The sequence below is a fragment of the Alligator mississippiensis genome, chromosome 3 (assembly GCF_030867095.1).
Source record: "Alligator mississippiensis isolate rAllMis1 chromosome 3, rAllMis1, whole genome shotgun sequence".
Classification (NCBI taxonomy): Eukaryota; Metazoa; Chordata; order Crocodylia; family Alligatoridae; genus Alligator; species Alligator mississippiensis.
The window spans coordinates 289285824-289305970 of NC_081826.1; the positions used below are offsets into that span (position 1 = coordinate 289285824).

The following is a 20147-nucleotide window of genomic DNA, read 5'->3' on the forward strand; positions in this document are numbered from 1 at the left end:
GAAAGGAAAGAGATAAAAGATGTTAACAGTAGTTTTCCTCTGACTTTTAGCAGTTTTGATTCCCATCTCACCATGCATCACATGTGATATTTTAAAATATCAATACAGATGCATACTATGGTACCTATACAAGAGACCAGCCCTATTTGGTGAACACACACCGTAATCAATCTTTTAAACATTCCTAAGTATACACAGCGCAGTTCCACTCTGACAGAAGACCACCTTTGTTAAGCAGTGGAAGCTTCAATCCTTTGAATGGTTTTGTATGACTAGTCTCAGTGTATCTGATAAGAATGGTTTCATATATTTTTCCCCTCTTTTTCCAACAGGACAAATACCTTCATACAAATTGTCTGGCAGCCTTAGCAAATATGTCAGCACAGTTCCGTTCACTTCATCAGTATGCTGCTCAGAGAATCATCAGGTAAATATGAGTCTTTGAAAAAATATTTAAATTAGCCTGCACCTAAGTTCAGAAGGAAAGGGACCTGAATTTTCTGTGGCTCAGTACATATAATTAAAATAGATAACTGAAATTGGAATTAAGTTCCCTCATGAAGTTGTGGCTCAGTTTCAAATAAGTGAAAATATGAATCTTCTTCTGACTTCTTATGTTCTTCATAGAACAGCTGTAGGAGTTGCTTTTAAAGTGATTGTCTGTATTGTATTATTTTTGTCTCTTGTTCTGTTATTACAAATGGGCAATTCTTTTCCAGAATGCTGCTTTCAGCTGTGTATATTTCTGCTTGCCTTGATGACAAAGGACCTGTTTTTTTAAGTTTGACCAAATGTAGTCTCTTCTTTGCATGAGGTCTTCTTAAAGCTGCTACATTTACTTACCTTATTTAAAAGTTTAAAATATCAGCCTTTTGAGTAACGAGTTAGCTCATATGCTGTTAAAAAGGTCACAGTTTTCATAGAATCCTAGATATAGAAGATCGGAAAGATAATGTTCAGAGTTCATCATATAACAGTGAGAGAGAGGTGTAAGGGTAAGCAATAGTATGGGACACACCTGTTTATTTTAGCAGCTAATCCAACCTGATGTTCAAAAGAACATAAATATGTCCTGTACAGTACAGTTTTACTGGCAGGGGGCAAAATTATAATGCTTATTAAGTATAGACTTTATGCATACAAAAAAGTCCTTACTCGACAAGTATGTAGGGGGGGTATAGTTTGTAAAAATTCATATTTATGAAAATAGGTATTTCATTTAAATATTGGTTCAGAGGGGTTGATTTCTCAGGCCTCTCCTGTTCTTGAAGTGCTTGCTTCTTTTGCAGTAAGACTGGAAGAGACCTACTGAGCCATCATGTATAGTCCCTTGAGTTTTCATGTAACCATTTGTCCACAACAGCATCCATTCTGGCCTCTCTTGCACACGGCATCACAGCCACAAAACACCTGGTAAAAAAAGAAAGTATTATAAGAGAGCAAGAGAGAAGGCAGCAGGTGTGCCATGTAAAGGAATTTAGTATATTAGGTCAGGGATACTCAAATGATCTTAGGAAGGGGACCACTGCAGTACTACAGGAGAAGGCAAACCCTCCCCCTACAAAAAAGACAAAAATTAAAACAACACCGCCACTAAAAATAAAAACCCCTTAAGAGCTCTTATCAATTTGATTATGGAAAAAACTCCTTCCTAACCCCAGATCTGGCAGTCAGGTTGACCCTGTGTGTGTGAGCCAGATCTGTCAGCCTACATGGGAGCTGCTAGGTTATACAGGTAACCCACCCAGAACCCAACTTCCCTTTCAGCCTCTCGCGGGGATATTGGATGTGATGTCACTTACCCTATACTTTTATGACTTTCATCTTGAAGGAATGCAGGTTTGCTACCCCACCATTTTGCCTGAAAGACCATTTCAGAACATCACATTTCCAGTGTTTAGAGATTGTCTCCAGAGTTGGTTCATAATCAGTTTCTATGCATTTGATCTTGCATCTATATTGTCCTTTATGTTAAATAACTCTGTGATGCTGTTTGAATCCCTTACTGATGAAAGTACCTTCCACCATCATCTCCATGCTTGACATCAGTCTTTCTTTCATACCCAGTGATAACAGCCTAAAATAGGTGCTCATTTTGCATTCTGAATGGCCTTACTTCCAATGTCTGTCATGTCTGAAACTCAGTCTGTCACCTCTATGCGAAGCAGTCTTAAATAGCTCCCTTGCTGTCATTCTTACTCATTTCTCAATTCCTGGTCTCTTTAAGGCCGCCTGCCGTTCACACTTACCAGTATGTTTTCTCCAAAGGTTCTAAGTCAAAATTTGCAGGTGTCAAATAGTGCTGTTGCTCACAGATGCCTTTGGCAGAGGGTATATATTTAATCCTCAGAATTTTTTGTGACTTGTAATGATTTTCAGAATATGTTGTTAATGAACTTCTTCATGCTTCAAAATTCTCCCTTGAACTGGCTTTCCTATGCTTCTAGCTGGGGCAGTCATCCCTTTCTATCCTCCAGCTGCTTCTTTTTTTACGCCCTTCATTTTAAAATGCTTTTGCTACATTGTAGCCGATTAATGCTTCCCCTGTTTGTGAAAACCTTTTCCTTAGTGAGCACTGGATCCTTCTCACAGGCTGTCCTCACCATCTGGAACAGCATCTCAGAGGCAGATTGCCTCCCTGATGATGTTTCTTAAATCTCATTTCAAGACCCAGGCAAGGACGTGCAACACAATTAAATCCTCTTGAGTTGTTGTTGATTGACAATAAACTATGAAGTGGGGGGGGGGGGGGTCGGTCCATCTTCATCTATTTTGTCATATACAGGTTTCCCTTGCCAACCTTGGTTTTGCCAACCATGGTTTTGAGTATCCATGCTTCAGGGAAAGGGGGAGTACAGTTGGAAAATACCGCCCCCCATGCCCCCCTAGGCCGACTGGTGCCTCTCACCCCCCCCCCCCAGCCTTGCCGGTGCCCCTTACCCACAGCCCCTGCTCCCCGAGTCCTGCCGGTTTTGCCAACCATGGAAACTTTGGGGAACCTAACCCCTGTGGTTGGTGAGGGAAACCTGTATGCTGACGCTGCCTGTGATATATTTACTTGCTTTTATTTGTGAAGGTTAATTATTCCATATTCTTATCTGGAAGATATGATACAAATATTGAAGTGTCTTGTTCCTCTTGGATAGCTACAGAGAATGTGTTTATGGATCTGCTTTGCTTAATTCAGAAAACAGCAAGTTTTCTGTCATGTTTAGATTAAGCATATCAAGCTGTATGTCACAGACTAGTCTTGTATAAAGTCAATACAGTTAAAACCACATTTTAAATACAGTGCCCAGTATTGCTTTATGCAGAAATAAAAATGGAGGAGTTAGAGCAACCAAAGAAGGTAACGTAGACATTGGAGAAAACATTTGCTTTTTAAAAAGAGAATGAGCCACTTTTCTCCATTTGTACAGCATCTCACATGGTGGGTCTCCTTGACTCAATGGTAATGTAAGCAACAGCAACAAGGTCACAAGTAGTTTGGCTTCAGTGAGAGTTTTGTCTGAGTAAAAATGCAAGACTATACCTGGAATATCGGTGATCTTTTGTACCAAGCAGAAAATTGCTCAACTTCAACTGCCATTAAATTCAAAAGCTTTTGAAGGGGAGGAGGTGGTTGCTTTCAATCCTGTTGAGGTGCCATCAGGTTTGGGGCCAGACCTACTAGATGGAAAGTTTAAGAGGACAAGTTTACTGCACAATACAGTGTAAGACAAGATGGCAACAAATGAGTGTGAGCAACAATTCTAGACATCAAGGCAAAGGGGCACCAAGAGCACCCATCGGGGGCTAACGTGTCTTTACACAACTGCCAGGAGCATGGGGAATAAGCAGGGGGAGCTCACACTCTTATTTGCTAGCACCTGGTATGACCTAGTCGGCTTAACAGAAACATGGCGGGATCTACTCACGACTGGGCAGTAGGCATTGAGGGGTACAGGTTGTATAGACAAGACAGTGTGGAAAAAAGGCGGGGGTATAGCTTTCTGTTAGGGAGCAGTACACTTCTTCCATCATCAAGGTGGGGGTAGAGGAGGGGAATACCGAGGTATTGTGTGTCAGGATACAGGGGGGTCCAGGGGAAAAGGACCTGGTTGTGGGAATCTACTGCAGGCCTCCTCATCAGGATGATGAGCTAGACCTGGTATTCTCCAGGCAGCATTCAGAGGCCGTTCAGTCGAGAGAGGCAGTGGTCATGGGGGACCGAAATTACCCAGACATCTGCTAAGAGGAGCAGACCACTCACGTAGGTTCTTGTACTGTGTGCAGGACCTCCACCTAACCCAGGAGGTGTCCAGTCCCTCCAGGGGTAACGCCTTGCTAGACCTGGTCTTAGCAACAGGGGATGATCTCGTGGGTAACCTGTGAGTGTACAGTAACCTGGGAGATAGTGACCATCATTTGGGTACAAGTCTGCAGGCCCGGATGACCTCCATCCACAGGTGCTGAAGGAATTGGCCAGTGTCATAGCTGAGCCACTGGCACGGCTGTTTCAGCACTCATGGTGCTCCGGCCAGGTCCCTGAAGACTGGAAAAGTGCCAACATGGTGCCCATTTTTAAGAAGGGGAGAAGGGATGAGCCAGGTAACTTTAGGCTAGTCAGTCTTACCTCTATCCTTGGGAAAACACTGGAAAAAATCATTAAAGACCGCATTTGTGAAAGCCCAGCAGGGGAAATGATGCTGAAAGGAAACCAACATGGGTTCATCACAGGTATATCCTGCCTGACAAACCTTATAGCCTTTTACAGCCAGGTCACACACTGCCTTCACACTGGAGCTGAGGCTTTAAGATGGCCTTTGATACAGTTTTGCATCCTATTCTCTTAAGGAAGCTAGCAGGCTGTGGAGTGGAGGCTTACACAGTCAGGTGGGTGGCCAACTGACTTAGGGACCGCATCCAGAGAGTGGTGATGGATGGGTCATTTTTGGCCTGGAAGGAGGTGGGCAGTGGTGTCCCGCAAGGTTCAGTCCTTGGACTGGTGTTATTTAATATTTCATCAGTGATTTTGATGAGGGTGTGGAGAGCCAAGTTCACAGATGACGCCAAGTTATGGGGCGAAGTTAACACACTGGAGGGCAGGGAGTGGATACAGGCCTACCTGGACAGGTTGGATCAATGGGCAGAATGAAATGGGATGAAGTTCAACAAAGATAAATGTAAGGTACTCCACCTAGGGAGGAAGAATCCCCAGCTCATCTATAGGTTGGGGGATGACCTCCTCAGCAGCTGATTGGGACCTTAGAGTCATAGTTGACTCCAAGATGAACATGAGCCGGCAGTGTAACGAGGCTATCAACAAAACCAATCGCAACTTGTCGTGTATTAGCAGATGCATGACCAACTGATCAAGGGAAGTGATGCTCCCACTCTATGCAGCACTAGTCAGGCCACAGTTGGAGTACTGTGTCCAGTTCTGGGCGCTGCACTTCAAGAGGGATGTGGAGAATCTGGAGAGGGTCCAGAGGAGGGCCACTCATATGATTAGTGGCCTCCATGCAAGAACCTACGAGGGGAGGTTGAGAGATCTGGATCTCTTCTGCCCTCACAAGAGATGTCTGAGGGGAGACCTTGTAGCTGCTATAAGTTTATCAAGGCAGGACAACAGGGAATCGGAGATGTGCTATTTACCAGGGCACCCCTAGGAGTAACTACGAATAATGGGTGCAAACTAGTGGAGAGTAGATTCAGGTTAGACATTAGGAAGAAATTTTTCATAGTAACGGTGGCCAGAATCTGGAACGGGCTGCTAATAGAGGTGGTACTGTCATCTAACTTGGGGGTCTTCAAGAGGAGGCTAGATAGGCACCTGGCTGGGGTTGTCTGACCTTGATCCTTTTCCTGACGGGGCAGGGGGTCGGACACGATGGTCCTTTGTGGTCCCTTCCGACTCTACAATCTATGAATCTATGAAACAATTAGAGAATAGAGGAAGTAAAGACAAAAGGGTAACAGGAATAATGTCCTGCTTTTTTTACATAGTCCGATGTTCTAAATTAGTGTTTTAAACCGTTGCCCCTGTATAAATATTGCTGTTACTACATAATAAGAGAAGAGGCGATGAAAATAGCTGAAATTTAAATCAAGTATAAAATATAGCATAAGCATTCTGGGCAGGTTCAGGTGCTGAATTATACTTAACTTTTTTAGCCCAGATAGACATGAAAGGTATATCCTGTGATTCAAAATATTACAGACTGCTGAAAAGTAGGTTTGGCCTCAGTAGGTAGCTGAGAAACTGCTACCTGCACTGTAACAACAAACAGCAACAAATCTTCAGGGAGCCAAACTCATGAAGGAAGAATTTTAAACAGCCTTTTTTTTTAGTTTTACAAAGGAAGTCATTCTTATTATCTAGAACAGGGGTGGCTAACTACAGCACTGGTGGCACAGGCAGCCTCTGTGTGGCATGTGGCAGATGGGAGAGGAGATGGGCAGCTGAGTGGCAGATTGGGCAGGGAGGACAGGGAAAGAAGTAGAAAGCAGAGTAGCAGGTAAGGCAGGGGTAGGGGATCAGGGTGGTGCTTGAAGAAGGTGCAGGGCTAATTTGTGGCATGCTTGCCAAAATGTTGCCCTGCACTGATAAAAAATATCACCCACCAAGAGCAATAGTGGGAGCAAGTATAAACACATGTATACAAGAACAGTGAGTTATTTGAGTGGGTATTGGCTTTGTGTGGGTAGGGAAAGGGCAGATGGGTATACGGTTGTTTTTAGCCACTGTGATTAAACTTCCTGTTTCAGCACTGATGGGCTCAAACTGCTCCATGTTGCCAAATAGTAAGAAAACAAAGTGATATTTATATTTCGGCTCCTATTCTGAACCCATCACCAGAGTAAAACATCTCTGTGAGCGGAAATAAACTATAGTACAAATAATAAAAATGCTCATGTTGAGGGGCCAAGGAGAGAAGGGAGACAGGGCCATGCCACTAAACATATATTTAAAAATGTTGGATTTTAAAATGTAGTAGCTATAGAAAACTTGACTTAAAATCTGCTTAGACATACAAGCGAGCATGGTCATAGTTTAAGTCTTGGCAGATTCTCTAATAATTTTTCCTTAGTGTGAAAACTAATTTACTTTCCATGCAAGCTTTTTCTTAATCATCTTCTGAGTGGATACTTCTAATTGTTTTAAATTTTGTAGACTATTCTCCATTAAATACTGACTGAGAATGTCCAAGGTAATTTGCCTAGGATCCCAATAAAATATAACTTGATAATATTGGATAATTTACATCACATTCTTGCGGGCTCAGTGGGCCTGGCTCTGCGGCGCGGTGCGGCGCTGGCCGGCAGGACGGAGCGCGGGGCTCCTGCAGGGCTCCGCGCCCGGCATCGAGCCGTGCCTGCTGACACTGGCACCTGGCCTGCGGCCGCCTGGAAACCAATCAAATTAGCACCCGACTCCCCCCCCGCAAACAAGGAGGGTCCCCACTGCCCCCCCAAATAGATCTTCCTTGCAGAAAAAAGGAGGAGGAAAAGATTAAAAAAGAAAAAGAAAATTTGCGGTATCCTCCGTATTAAAACATCCACCGATTTTATTCTCCATTAAAAACTGACTGAGAATGTCCAAGGTAGTTTGTCTAGGATCCCAATAAAATATAACTTGATAATATTGGATAATTTACATCACATTCCTGCAGGCTTAAATTAACTGATCTGTGTGAATCTTTTTATCACATGCAGCTGTTGGAAATAAAATTAGATGAAATAGATGCATGATAATAAAATCAGAGGCATTCATCCAATACAAGCTATATCCTCCTCTGGAGATGTGTGCGCCCACGCATGTGTAGCCTTTCCCACTTTTATTATTCCAGTCTTTTTGTTTACAGTTTGCTATTAATTATATAGAGACTATTTTTGCAGTGGGATAAGGATAACATCTATCCACCTCTCATGAGTTTGTAGAGTGCTGACAACTGTTGTATCTGGAATGATACGGTACTTTGTTGTAACAAACAAACAAACAAAAAAAAACACACACAAAAAAAAGCGGAGGTGTCATTATTGTCAGGTAACTGTCTGAACTGCTGAAACCAGCCTTGTAGTAGCTAGGCGACAAGACAGTCAGGTGTGTGGCTACTACATAACCGCAGCCAGGAGAGCCTTTGTTTGCTTAGTTTACTGAGGCCTGTAGTTTCAAATGTATTTATCCTCCCTTACTGTGTGTATAGTTATTAGATACTAAAATTGCAAACTCAATGAGCATATTACTGCATTATTAGTATAATGCGGGTCACTGAAAGACCACAGCTCATCTGGCTATAATTTCATTGGTGTGCTTCAGAGCAGTTTTGACTGCTACCTGAAGCCTGTTCAGTCATTTGTTAGCCAGGGTGTGTACATGTTACTGTATGGCCCCTTGAAAGAAAAAAAAGTTTAAACTTGAATACCTGGATTCTGATCTTCCACCTATGTTGCACTGAACTGAGTTGTCACAAAAGGAAGAATCTGATCATTAACAGCAAGCAGACCGACAGAGTATTATAGGATAAGTGTTTTGTCCTATATGCTGTCTCCTAAGCGCACATATGCCACTAGAGGTTGTCAGACACTTCTCTAATTGAACCCACGCACACACTTGCTAATTAAATTAATTTACAGAGCTATAGAAGCAGCATCCATCATTCCTTGCACTCTCCCACCCTATCGCTTCGCCTACACACTCCCACCTGCTTGTACCAGTAGAGAGCTGCACTGGCTCTGCCAATCTGTGTTAATGAGAGAAATTGGGAACTTTAGAGTGAAATATAAAAGGGCGTTTTCCTCTCTCATACGTATAAAATCAAAGGAATGTTTTAACTTAGTTGAGAAGGTCAGTGCTGTAAATAGAAGGCAGGAAGGGGGATGGGCATAGCTTGAACAATTTACATGGTATCCATGAGAATTGTATTGTCAGGCAAAAAGTCCAAGTTGATAGAGACTCTAGGTTAGCAGTGATTAGGAAATTCTCAACTTGCACAATTTGGATCACCAAAGTAGACTGTAACATTCTGGAGTTAAATTGCATCCCATCCTGGTTTTGCCCGAGTGGTGGTGATATAGAGCAGGGGTGGGCAATTATTTGGGCCTATGGGCCACATAGGAAGTTTTGGGAAGCTGTCACAAGACAGGTCAGCACCCCCCCTCACCCCCTCCCCTGCAACAGCTCACCAAACCTCCGTGTGTGGGATGGGGCCACAGGCAGTGGGGATCTGGTGTGGGCATGGATGGCAGGTTCAGCTTCTAGCCTGCCCTTTTACCCTGAGGAGGGGCTTGGGCAGACTCTCTGATCGCTAGCGGGAGCCTGCTGGCTGCATCCACAGTTGATGCCAGTGTCTGCCTGATGCACAGGCCAGGAGCTGGTATAAGCTGAGGGGATGTGCTGTAGGGGCAGGTTGGGGGGGGGGGGGGGGACAGAGAGAGGCAGCCTTGCCTGTGATGAATGGTGGGGGCTGGTGCTGGGCACTGGGAAAAAGCAGGACCCAGCAGGAGGCACACTCACTGCTGCCAGGACCCTTCTGGCTGTGGACCCCTGGAGCCTGCTTTGGGGCTGCTCTGCGGCTCCTCCATGCTGCTGCTGCCCTGCAGGCCTGGGAATGCCCATGAACCTGCCAGCAGCATCCACAGCCAATGCCAGCGCACACCCAGTGCTACTTCTGGCGCATGGGACGGGGGCTGGCGTAAGCTGTGTATGGGGTCAGATCATGTCCATTAGCCCAGTACGACACAGCAGCCAGAGCTACCAGCTCCTTGCAGGCCTGATCCTGTGACTTTGCAGCTGACAACCCACAAGCTGGATGCAATCAGTTTGCAGGCCAGAACCAGCCCACAGGTCATCGTCGCCCACTCCAGTATAGTCAGCTGCGCCCATGCCAGTGATTTGTCTGATGCAAAGAAATCCACAGGTGTTTCCTGAGGATCTGGAGAGTTGTCTTGAGACTTTCACTGAGTGTCATTGGCAAAGTGACCTTCTCTGCCATCAGTCAACCATAAAGCTGCTGGTGGTGATGGGAAACTTTCTCAAGTCTCATCCTGGGCTACTAATTCTGAATTACTTAATGTTCAAGCAAAGTGTCATGAACTTCTTGACGTGACTTCTACTTGAAAGAGTGGTGCAGTGTGCTGGGTGCCTGTGTTTGAATAGTATAGGACATTTGTACCTGGAAAGCTCTCTCATCTTTTCATTTTTATTTTGACCAAGTGATTGAAAAATATTCTTTTTCTTTTTTTCTTGGTATTTTTGAATGGCATCGTAAGGCGCTTAGATAAACCATTCTGTAGTTTTCTTTACAGGTGTACGCTCAATAGCATTTTGCAGAAACACGCTTTTCCTGGTATGAATGCTTGCTGTTATTTTTGCAATTTCCAATCTTTAGCCATCTATCTTACCTTAACACTAGGGTTGATTCTTTTCATTCTTTAATTTTTCCTCTCATTTTTTCCACTGGCAGCATCTGTTGGTTGGCCTTAGAGTTTAAATATCTCTGAAGAATGAAGTGCTTCAATTATTTCTTCAAACTACACATTTTATGCTGTATTGAATACAGTATTGCTTAGGATAAAAGAAGATTGAAATTTCAGGTCGAAGTAATTGCTTTTGAGTTGATTGCTATGGGCTCTTTTTGATACATGGAAAAGAGATGGCTCCTGGATGATGCTGAAAATGTTTCAGAAATGCAAGAACTTTGATTGCTGCAGTAGGATAGAAAATGTCCTGTTTGCAGGATCATCAGTGGTCATTTCTTCTACTTCAGTAGGAAAAATTTACTTCAGTGGCACATTTGATCTAGAAGAACTGGAAGAAAAAACATTTTTATGCTTTGTGTGATCCCTTTTATGTTACTATTTACTAACCTTTAATGACATTTACATTTTACTTTGTTTCCGTTACTTCAGCCTTTTCATTTTCATATTTTAATGCTTTCTGTTCTAGGCACATTACATCAGGCATTTTCATATAAGTGATATTTGGTAATCATTAAATAGTAATCAGCTGCCTGAAACATTGATTAGCAGCTTGTTTACTTGTTAGTTGCAATGAGAAGCCATCACTTAGTGCAATGGAGGCCAACTTTTTTGGCAGCTGTATGTCACAAATTAGCCCTACACCTCCCCCAAGTGCTTCTCCTCTTCTGTTTCTCTGCCTAACTTGCTGCTCAGCTTCTGCTTCCTGCCCTAACTTCAGTCTCCTAGTGCCAATCCCTTTCCTTATCTTCTGTGTGCTGCACACAAAGGTTGCTTGCACCACTTGTGGTACATGCGCTGTAGGTTGGCTACCCTTGACTTTTCAGTACTTATAAGGAGCGAAGAATAATTTGAACCAAATAAAAAGAGTGATTTTTCATAACACTATTCTTTTGACTTGGGACTTGACCTTTTTCCTCTGTGAAAGGTTAAAGATAACACCATAGATGAATCTTATTACATATTTTATAATATTGAGTCATATGAATCCATAGTTGCTCTCTTAAAACAAAACATTTTGTATAGTCATATAGAAGATACAGAATCTGATTCTGTGTTTCAGCACCTTTCTTGAATGATGTTCCTAACGCGTGTGAACAAACATATCAGAGTTCTAGCAAATAAATGGTTAACAGAATTCCTACTGGTTATGAGTTGTATTGTTAAAAAATCTTTTTCCTTTGTTATTGCTAGCATCTTAACTTATTTATACTGGTAAAACTGAATGTTTGTTCTCTCAAAGTTTATTCATTTGAGCCTGTTTTTTTTTTAAGCTGTTGCACAGAACTTGAAAATTTGGAACTACACAGACTAAAACTCTTTAAACACAAAAGAGTGACATAGGGGAAAGAGCTGTCATCTTCAAGTCCATCCCCTGCAGTTGCTGGATTATTGCCTGCTCTATAATTTATATTACAGCATGTTAAACATTTTTTACCAAATACAAATTTTGGGTACCTTATAGGGCTCTCAAATGAAGTTTTTTTTATATCATTTCCTTTATCCTTCATATATTTATAAAATTAGTTCCCCCTTATAATAGACAGTAAATATATTTTGGTTGCTTGACCTTCTAGTTTCTTTGTTGAGTAGACTTTGTCTTGCTTTTTGCTGGCTGTATACAGTCAGATTAAACACGTTAGCTTCTGACTGATTGTATTGTCTCAAAAAAAAATACGTTCCTTGGCTATGTTTTCTGTTCTGTCAAGTGTGCCTCTTACAAGTTAAGAACAAGTGTGAAATTTAATCAAACTTTCAGAATTGTTGTATTTGGTAGAAGCAAAAGAATTTACAAATGCATGTGTTACTTAGGTTTGGCTGCAGGGAATGCTTCTCCTGTTGTGGTCCCTATGATGATGATAAAACTCAATAATTTCATTTTTAAACAACTATGTTGGTGATATATTTTTAAATAGATTATTTGATCTACATTATTTTACTAAAAGAGTATCAATGAGGTTGTAAATTGCAAAGTGGAAAGCTGGTTTGTACAGTTTTAAAATTCATGTTTGTTTTCATTTTAAATCAGTCTTAGTGAATTTTAAGTAGTTTCTTAGGCTAGGGACAGACGGGGGCGAGGCCTGAGGGGAAGCAAGGGTTTAATCCCCACGTTGTTGAGGGGGAGGGGGTGGCGCGGGCAAGCTCCACTGCCGACAAGCTCCAGGGCTGTGTACCCAGGGCTGCAGCAGTGAGACACCAGTATCCTGAGTGGGAGGGTGGGGTTTAATCCCCTCATTGCAGGCAGCAGCAGTGGGGGCACCATCATGGTGCCCTGGGCTGAGTCCCTCCAAGGAACAGCCAGCTGGCTGTGGGGATGGGGTGGGGGAATGTCACTTGGCTGGGTTGGGGGAGCTGAGGCTAGTTACAGAGCCCAACTCACCACTGCCTCCCGCTGTGGGAGGTGACAGGGGGCATCCCCTGTCACCTCCAGCCCCACACGGGGGCCACAGGTAGCAGGCAGGCAGTAGCTGCAGCACGGCTCCCCACCCCACTCCCTCTCCCAGTGGCAGCAGCAGCAGAACAAACTTATTGTGGCAGGTGGGGTTGAAGCACCTGTCGCCCGCTGCCTGCTCGGGGTGGGCTGCTGTGGGCTAGGGGCATGGGCAGCAGCCAGGGGAGGCAGTGGACCACCACAGCCCAGTCCAGCCCAGCCCCATGGGTCAGGGGCGTAGACAGCAACTGTCCCCTGGCAGCCCGTCCCTCCCTCTCCTAGTGGCCCCTGGCAGCCTGCCTCTCCCTCTCCTGGCAGTGGAGGTATGGTACCCGTTGCCCACCTTGTGCTCACAGTGGTGCCAGGAGCTTGTGGCAGGTTGCCATGGGCCAGTCACCATCTGTGCCCCTGAGGGGTGAAGGGGGGCTAGCTGGACCAGACTGCACTCCTGGGCCATGGGGTGAGGCTGGGCTGGACTGGACTGTGACAGTCCATTACCTCCCCCTGCCGCTGCCCACTCCCCTGGCCCACAGCAGCCTGCCTAGCCTGCTGTGAGCAGGTGGTTGGTGGCAGTTGCTTCACCTCTGCCTGCCATAATAAGTTTGCTCCACCGCCGCCAGGAGAGGGAGGTGGCTGGGGAGCTGAGCTACAGCTGTAGCCCACCTGCAAACTGGCCCCCATGCAGGGCTGGAAGCAGGAGGTGACAGGTGCTGACCCCCTGCCCCCTGGGGCCACCCCAGCTGGGGCCTTGCTGCTGCAACAGGAGGCAGCTGTGAGTCAGGCTCCATAACTAGTCTTGGTTCCCCCTCCCCCCACAGTCAGGTCACATTCCCCCTCCTTGCCCCCTCCCCACAGCCAGCTGGCCACTCCTTGGAGGGACTCAGTCCAGGCCACCATGTCCGTGCCCCGGCCGCTGCTGCCTGCAGTGGGGGATTAACCACCCCCTTCCTCCTCAGGCTACTGGCATCTGGCCACCGTGGCCCCAGGTACATGAGTGGAGCCTGTTGGTGCTCACACCCCCGCCCCCTTTCAACGGGGGGATTAAACCCCCGCTTCCTCTCAGGCTACCAGGGTCTGGCCCTGGCCCCGCTCCTGCTGTTGGAGTAGTGAGTGGGGTGGGGGGCTGGGGATGCCTGGCAAAATCTGCTGTCCCCCTGCTAGGCTGACCTGGCAGCACTCCAGAGCAGGGTCTGCCACCCCCAACCCTTTCTCAGCCAGCCAGAGCAGAGAGAGTGCTCTGGCTAGGAAGGAGAGCAGTGAGACCAACCCTGCTTGGCTGGAAAAGACAGCCCAGGGCTGCAGAGCATGCTGGGATGCTGGAGGACTCTGATTTAACTTAAACCAGGAAGGTGTCTGGGACACAAGTTCCATAAACTGGTTTGACCTCAATCGGTTAAGTCTGATACTACATTCAGCCAGGTTTATCTCAAACCAGTTTTGGCCATTTTGAAACTGGTTTATATGCACTGAACTTATGTTCTGTTACAGGTTTAAACCAGTTTCTGATCACTTAAACCAGTTTATGTGTAACTTCTGTCCCTAGTCTTAAGATGCAAAGCTTCTGTGTGCGTGGTTCATTCATTTTCCTATTGCTTTTAAGAAGAGCTGAAGGATTCCTGCACCATGCAGGATAAAGCTCTAAGGTAAAATAGGAATTTCAAGATAGCTTAATGTCCTCACCCATTTCTTATTAGTAAATTGCTGCAGTGTGTGTGTAGGTTTTTTTTTCTTTCTTTCTTTTTAAACTCCAAACTTAACCTTTCTTCAAAGGGATCTCTGTGTATAGCATTGGAAGACATTTTGAGTTGGCCAGGTTTTTTCTTATTCGGTTAGCATAGTACATGCTTTTAGTAGCAAGATAAAAACATTTATGCAGCAGCAAGATGTGTATGTCCTAGGCTATTTATCAGAGGTCATGGTGAATTTAAAATCCTGGAATTACTAGTGTGAAAATGTAGTGGGAGATTAGACCTCTGAGATTGCTTAATGAAGTTTCCTAACAGAGATATGTCCAAGTCATAATTATGAATTCAGCACTCTTTAGGCTGCTCACATAGGAAGACAAACAAATTGCTACACCATCCTGCTTTCACCAGTGTGAGCATTCTAGTTTTCCTGCTGCTTATTTTTGTTCCTTTGCTCACCATGCTAGAGTAAAGCTTTTCAAGATATCTCTTCCTATTTTGTGTCAGCATAGCAGTAGACACCAAGGCAAAAACGAGTGAAATAGAACTGCTCACAGTCAAACTTGCTTCTCAAGAAGAACTCAAAAGGGAAAAACTTTTACTGCATAAATGTTTGAGGCAAAATGGTTCTTTTTTTCTAGGTCCTCTCTTGATGAAAAAGCTAAATTTAAAAACTTAGCAATGGCTCTTGATTTTTGGATTCTTTTGTTTATAATGGAAGGTAAAACTTAAAGGGTGCCTGTAGACATGTGGGAAGGTTGCTCTGATGCATTGTAATTACAGCACATCAGAGCAGACTCAGTTGAGACTGCTGGAGTGTGTTAGTTAGCATGCTCCAACCAGCCTCTGCACCTCGTGTATCAGTGTCCCCATGCTTCAAAAAGGCAGCGGGGGCTGTGGTGCTTTAACTGAAGCTCGTTCACTTTATCTAAAGGTTGGACGTTAATACACGAAATGTTGCAGGTGCTTTAATTAAAGTGGCTCTTGGAGCCACTCTGATTAAAGTGCCTCCTCCTCCCTATACCCCAGTAATGTGCAAAAACACCAGTTAATACCAGTCACCACTGAAGCACTGAGGGTAATGGAGGAGCTTAGCAGGCAGGTATGGGTGAGTGAAGATGCCATGTTTAAAACCTCATAAACTGTTTTTAGGCTTCAAGAGCTCATAGAACTGTTGTATCTTAGTGGAAATTAATTCCATCAAGTTGGAGACAGATTATTTTTTAAGTAAATTTTCCTTGTACTTCTGTTGAATTCAGGACCTGATACTCTGATATTTTGATTCATAATTTTGAGGGAAAACATTTATATTTAAAAACTATAGGCCTTCATTTTTTAATAGTCATTTAATGAGGAATTTTAAACTTCACAGTCTCAGGAAGTTGCCAGGAAGCAGAGTTATGTAATACTTCTGCACACTTATTAGAACATGAGAATGGGAATTCCTGCACTATTGTCCCAGTGGCCTTGCTGTCTGCCGGCAGTTTGTAAGAGATGCCCAGCATCTCTGCAGTTTAAGGACATGAGAGCTTGCGGGTGCTAAGTTCTTCTGGACAAGCACTCTTTCTTTTTACTAGCTAGTCAAATGGCACCCAGTGAACAGACTTTTAGCTGCTACTGTAATACAAATTAATAACATGGGCTTAGTCGGTCACAACCCAGATTCAAATCCTAATGGGAGTTAAGTGAACCTCTGTGTATGGATCTCTCAGTTTATCCTTTAATGGAGAAATTTCCATAGTGGAAAATCTTGAGAAGAGGAATGAATTCTGGTCAAAATCTGGTAAATACAGCAGCATTAATTGACAGCAAGTCCTTTACTTACACATGTGTAACCAGGGTGCCTAACCCTTGTTATTTTGAGAGAGCAGCAGAATAGGTAGGTCTGCTGCAGGCAGGAGTTTGGGGCCAGCTGCAAGGAAGTAGGGAGTCAAGGAAAGAGAAGGATGGGCGCTACAAAGCTGTAAGCAGTGGGATGAGCAGGCTGCCTTGCACTCAGCTGTGCCAGGGAGCCAAGCAGTAGTTGAAGTCCAGCTGAGCAGACTGCCTCAGAAGGAAGCAGGCTGATTTCATGAGGAATTTTATACAAGGCCAGCTGGGGAGAAAATGTCAGCGGAAGGGTTGGAGCCCGGGTACTATAAGCACGGCTCCTAAGCCAGAGAGGGCAGCCTAGAAACGAACTCTGGAGGATGAAGTCCTGAGGAACAGAGGCTGTTGAAGGGAATCCACAGGCAAAATGCAGGTATCCAGGAGAGCCGGAGGGAGCCAGCTCAGAGTGGGAGAAAGTCTGCTGAGACCCAGAAAAGATTTAAGTACTTTAGTTTGGAGGAGTTTGTTTATGTGTGGCCATTGGTCCGCAAGGCATTGGTGTGGCTGTAGGGAAGTAAGAGGCCATGAGCAGGTACCCTGGTGACTGAAGAACAAGAGCCTGTGAGAGGCTGCACAGAGGGGTAAGGGCCCACGAAGCCAGCTAGGGCCCAGCGCCTGGTGCAGTACAGCCAGCAGAGAGCATGCTAGACAGAGGGCAGCTCCAGAGTGAGAAACAGAGAGCTAGATGACTGGAGCTAGTGATAAAGAGTGATGCCTTGCTCAACAACTTAAGTACCAAGATCAGACCAGAGCAAGGAGGCCCAGTAATGATGAGCAGGGTAGAGTGTGGCACAAGGCTCATTCTGCTGGATCTGAGGGCAGCCTCCCATCAAGGCACAGCAGATGAGGGAACCAGGGCAGCACCCTGGGAGGACAGAGAGAAGCAGGGTCAGCAGAGCTGCTAGGGGGATCCTGTTACAGCGTGATTTAAGTTAAACTAATAATGAGGTTATTGAGAGAGCCAGTGCTACTGAGTTCTGGCTCAGATGAGTGCCTGCACCTCACAAATTAAATATATACTGTACTGAAGAACTGGTGACTAGTAGCCCTGGAACAAGGGTGCTGTTGCTTGCGTCTGCGGACAAGTCAAGATGCGGTCTCAATGCTGGATTTCCCATGCTGAGATTTAAGTATCCCCGCTGTGAGGGTAAGTGGTCATTATTTCCTTTCATTTGTTTTCTTCAGTGACACACAGATATACTTGTACTAGGCCGTAAAAATAATAAAATGGCCATAATATGGCAGCTTTGCTCCTTTATAACTGTTTTACCACTTAAGAAAGTATATTCTGTATTTTCAGTAAGATACGTATCTGGGTGGTTTAGTTTACAAAAATTCAGTGCCTGCCTCTGTGTGTGGAAGTATTATTTCCACATCACGCTGTATGATCAGGTGGCTTCTTTCAGAAGATCTCAGTGTGCACGTGTGTCCTGGCTGTGTGTGGCCTGGCTTTTCAATAATAAATTTTCTTGAATGATTAAAGCCACTGGACATAGCCACAAAAAACCTAAATTTTGCCTTGCAGTGCTTTGCAGTACTGTAGCTTACAGCGGAACCTGTTTATATGAAATCTGGATATTGCCTCACCGTCCACTTACGACAGAGTATTTTAGCACAAAAATTCCACTTTGTCTGTGCAGTGCAACACACTCCACTACATCAAGTGCAATTTCAGCTTTATTGAACTCTTCCATTCCAGTGACATTTAGTGACCAAAATGACTTTGTAGTAATGACTTTGTGGTATCTTTGTAGCTATTGCTTCAATAAAGCTCCTTCAAAACAGCTTTGGGGGATTCTTTTGCACTAGCAAATTACTGTTGCTACACATGTAGAGCTTGTTTCTGGAGATTGCATGTGATGGTATTTGTCAGATGAATACAGAAGCAACGTGAAGTTCTCCGAGGCATAAAACAAAAGAAGCATATGCTGGTGGAATTAGTAGCTTGTTGACCTAGTTCAGTGGGGGTAGAGGTGGAATCTTAAGCTGATCGGCTATTCCAATATTGTCAAGTGTCATTGCAATTAGTGGAAAGTATTGCTTTAAAAAAAAAACAAAACGCTATTGTTAAAATAGGATAAAGGATATAATGATGAGACATCAAAACAGGAACAAAACTAAAAAAATGGAATGAATGTAATTGTTGAATGAATTAAGTCCTTTTCTGCTGTAGTCTTTAACCATGATGCCTCTGGATCCAGTTTGCTATGCATCTAGTGTTGTGGTGTTCACATGCATTGGCATGACATTCCTACTGCTTTCAGCTGCATATTTGGAAAAAGAAGCACTACATGGGTTGTACATGCCTGCTGGTGTGAAACATAAGGAGATGAGGCTTTAAGCTGGGATCAGCTGTTTCTATCACAGAAATACCACTGAACTTGGTTTAAGCCTGGTCAAACCTGCAGAGGATTCAGAAGTGGGCACCTGGCAGGATATTAACACTGCATTTAAAAAAACAAAGAAACTACTTTGTTGTTGAACGTCCTCATTCTGAAAATGTTTGAGACCATGGTACTGAGCTGGCTTAAGAGTGGAAATGAAACGGCAGTGAGAACAAATCTAAAGATAAGATTTCATAGATTTCATAGACATTAGGGCTGGAAGGGACCTCGGAAGATCGAGTCCAGCCCTCTGCCCAAAGGGCAGGAAGTCAGCTGGGGTCATAGGATCCCAGCAAGATAAGCATCCAGTTTCGTCTTGAAGGTGTTCAATGAAGGCGCTTGAACCACCTCCGGTGGCAGGCTGTTCCAGACCTTGTGGGGCTCGGACAGTAACGAAATTCTTCCTTATGTCCAGCCTGAAACAGTCTTGTAGTAGTTTATGACCATTCGACCTCGTCATCCCTTGGGGCGCTCTGCTGAACAAACGTTCCCCCAGATACTGGTGGTCACCCCTGATAAACTTGTAGGTGGCCATCAGATCACCCCTGAGCCTGTGCTTTTCCAGGCTAAAGAGCCCCAGGGCTCTCAGCCTGTCATCGTAGGGTCTGCTTCCCTGACTCTGATCATGCGCGTGGCTCTTCTCTGGACTCTCTCAAGCTTCTCCACATCCTTTTTGAATTGTGGAGCCCAAAACTGGACGCAGTACTCCAGCTGCGGCCTCACTAAGGCCGAGTACAAGGAGAGAATGACGTCCCGGGATTTGCTTGAGAAGCATCTATGGATGCAAGCCAGCGTTTTGGTCGCTTTACTAGCCGCAGCATCGCACTGCAGGCTCATGTTCGTCTTGTGGTCAATGATGACCCCCAAGTCTCTTTCTTGCATAGTGCTAGCCAGCGTAGCACTGCTCAGCCTATAAGGATGCTGCGGGTTTTTCTTCCCAAGGTGGAGAACCTTGCATTTATCAGCGTTGAACACCATCAGATTCTCATCCGCCCACTTGCTGAGCCTGTCCAAGTCAGCCTGGATCACCCGCCTGTCTTCTGGTGTGGATGCTTTGCCCCAAAGTTTGGTGTCATCGGCGAACTTGGCCAGTCCGCTTCTGACTCCAGTGTCCACATCATTAATGAAGATGTTGAACAGTATGGGTCCAAGGACAGAGCCTTGGGGGACCCCACTGGTCACAGGACACCACGATGAGTGACTTCCATCAATTACTACCCTCTGGGTCCGACTCCGGAGCCAGTTTTCCAGCCAGTGGATCGTGGAGGACCCAAGGCGACAATTGGCCAGTTTCTCATAAGCTCAGTGTTGGATAAT

General features: G+C 44.7%; 1 protein-coding gene across 1 annotated transcript in view; it reads left to right on the forward strand.

The window, feature by feature from the left end:
* Positions 1 to 20147, forward strand: part of DYM (dymeclin) — a 374678-nt gene that overhangs the window by 194381 nt on the left and 160150 nt on the right. Inside the window, exon 14 of the mRNA XM_006259049.4 lies at positions 333 to 427. Coding sequence (XP_006259111.1) covers positions 333 to 427 — 95 coding nt within the window. The remainder of the gene's footprint in view (positions 1 to 332; positions 428 to 20147) is intronic.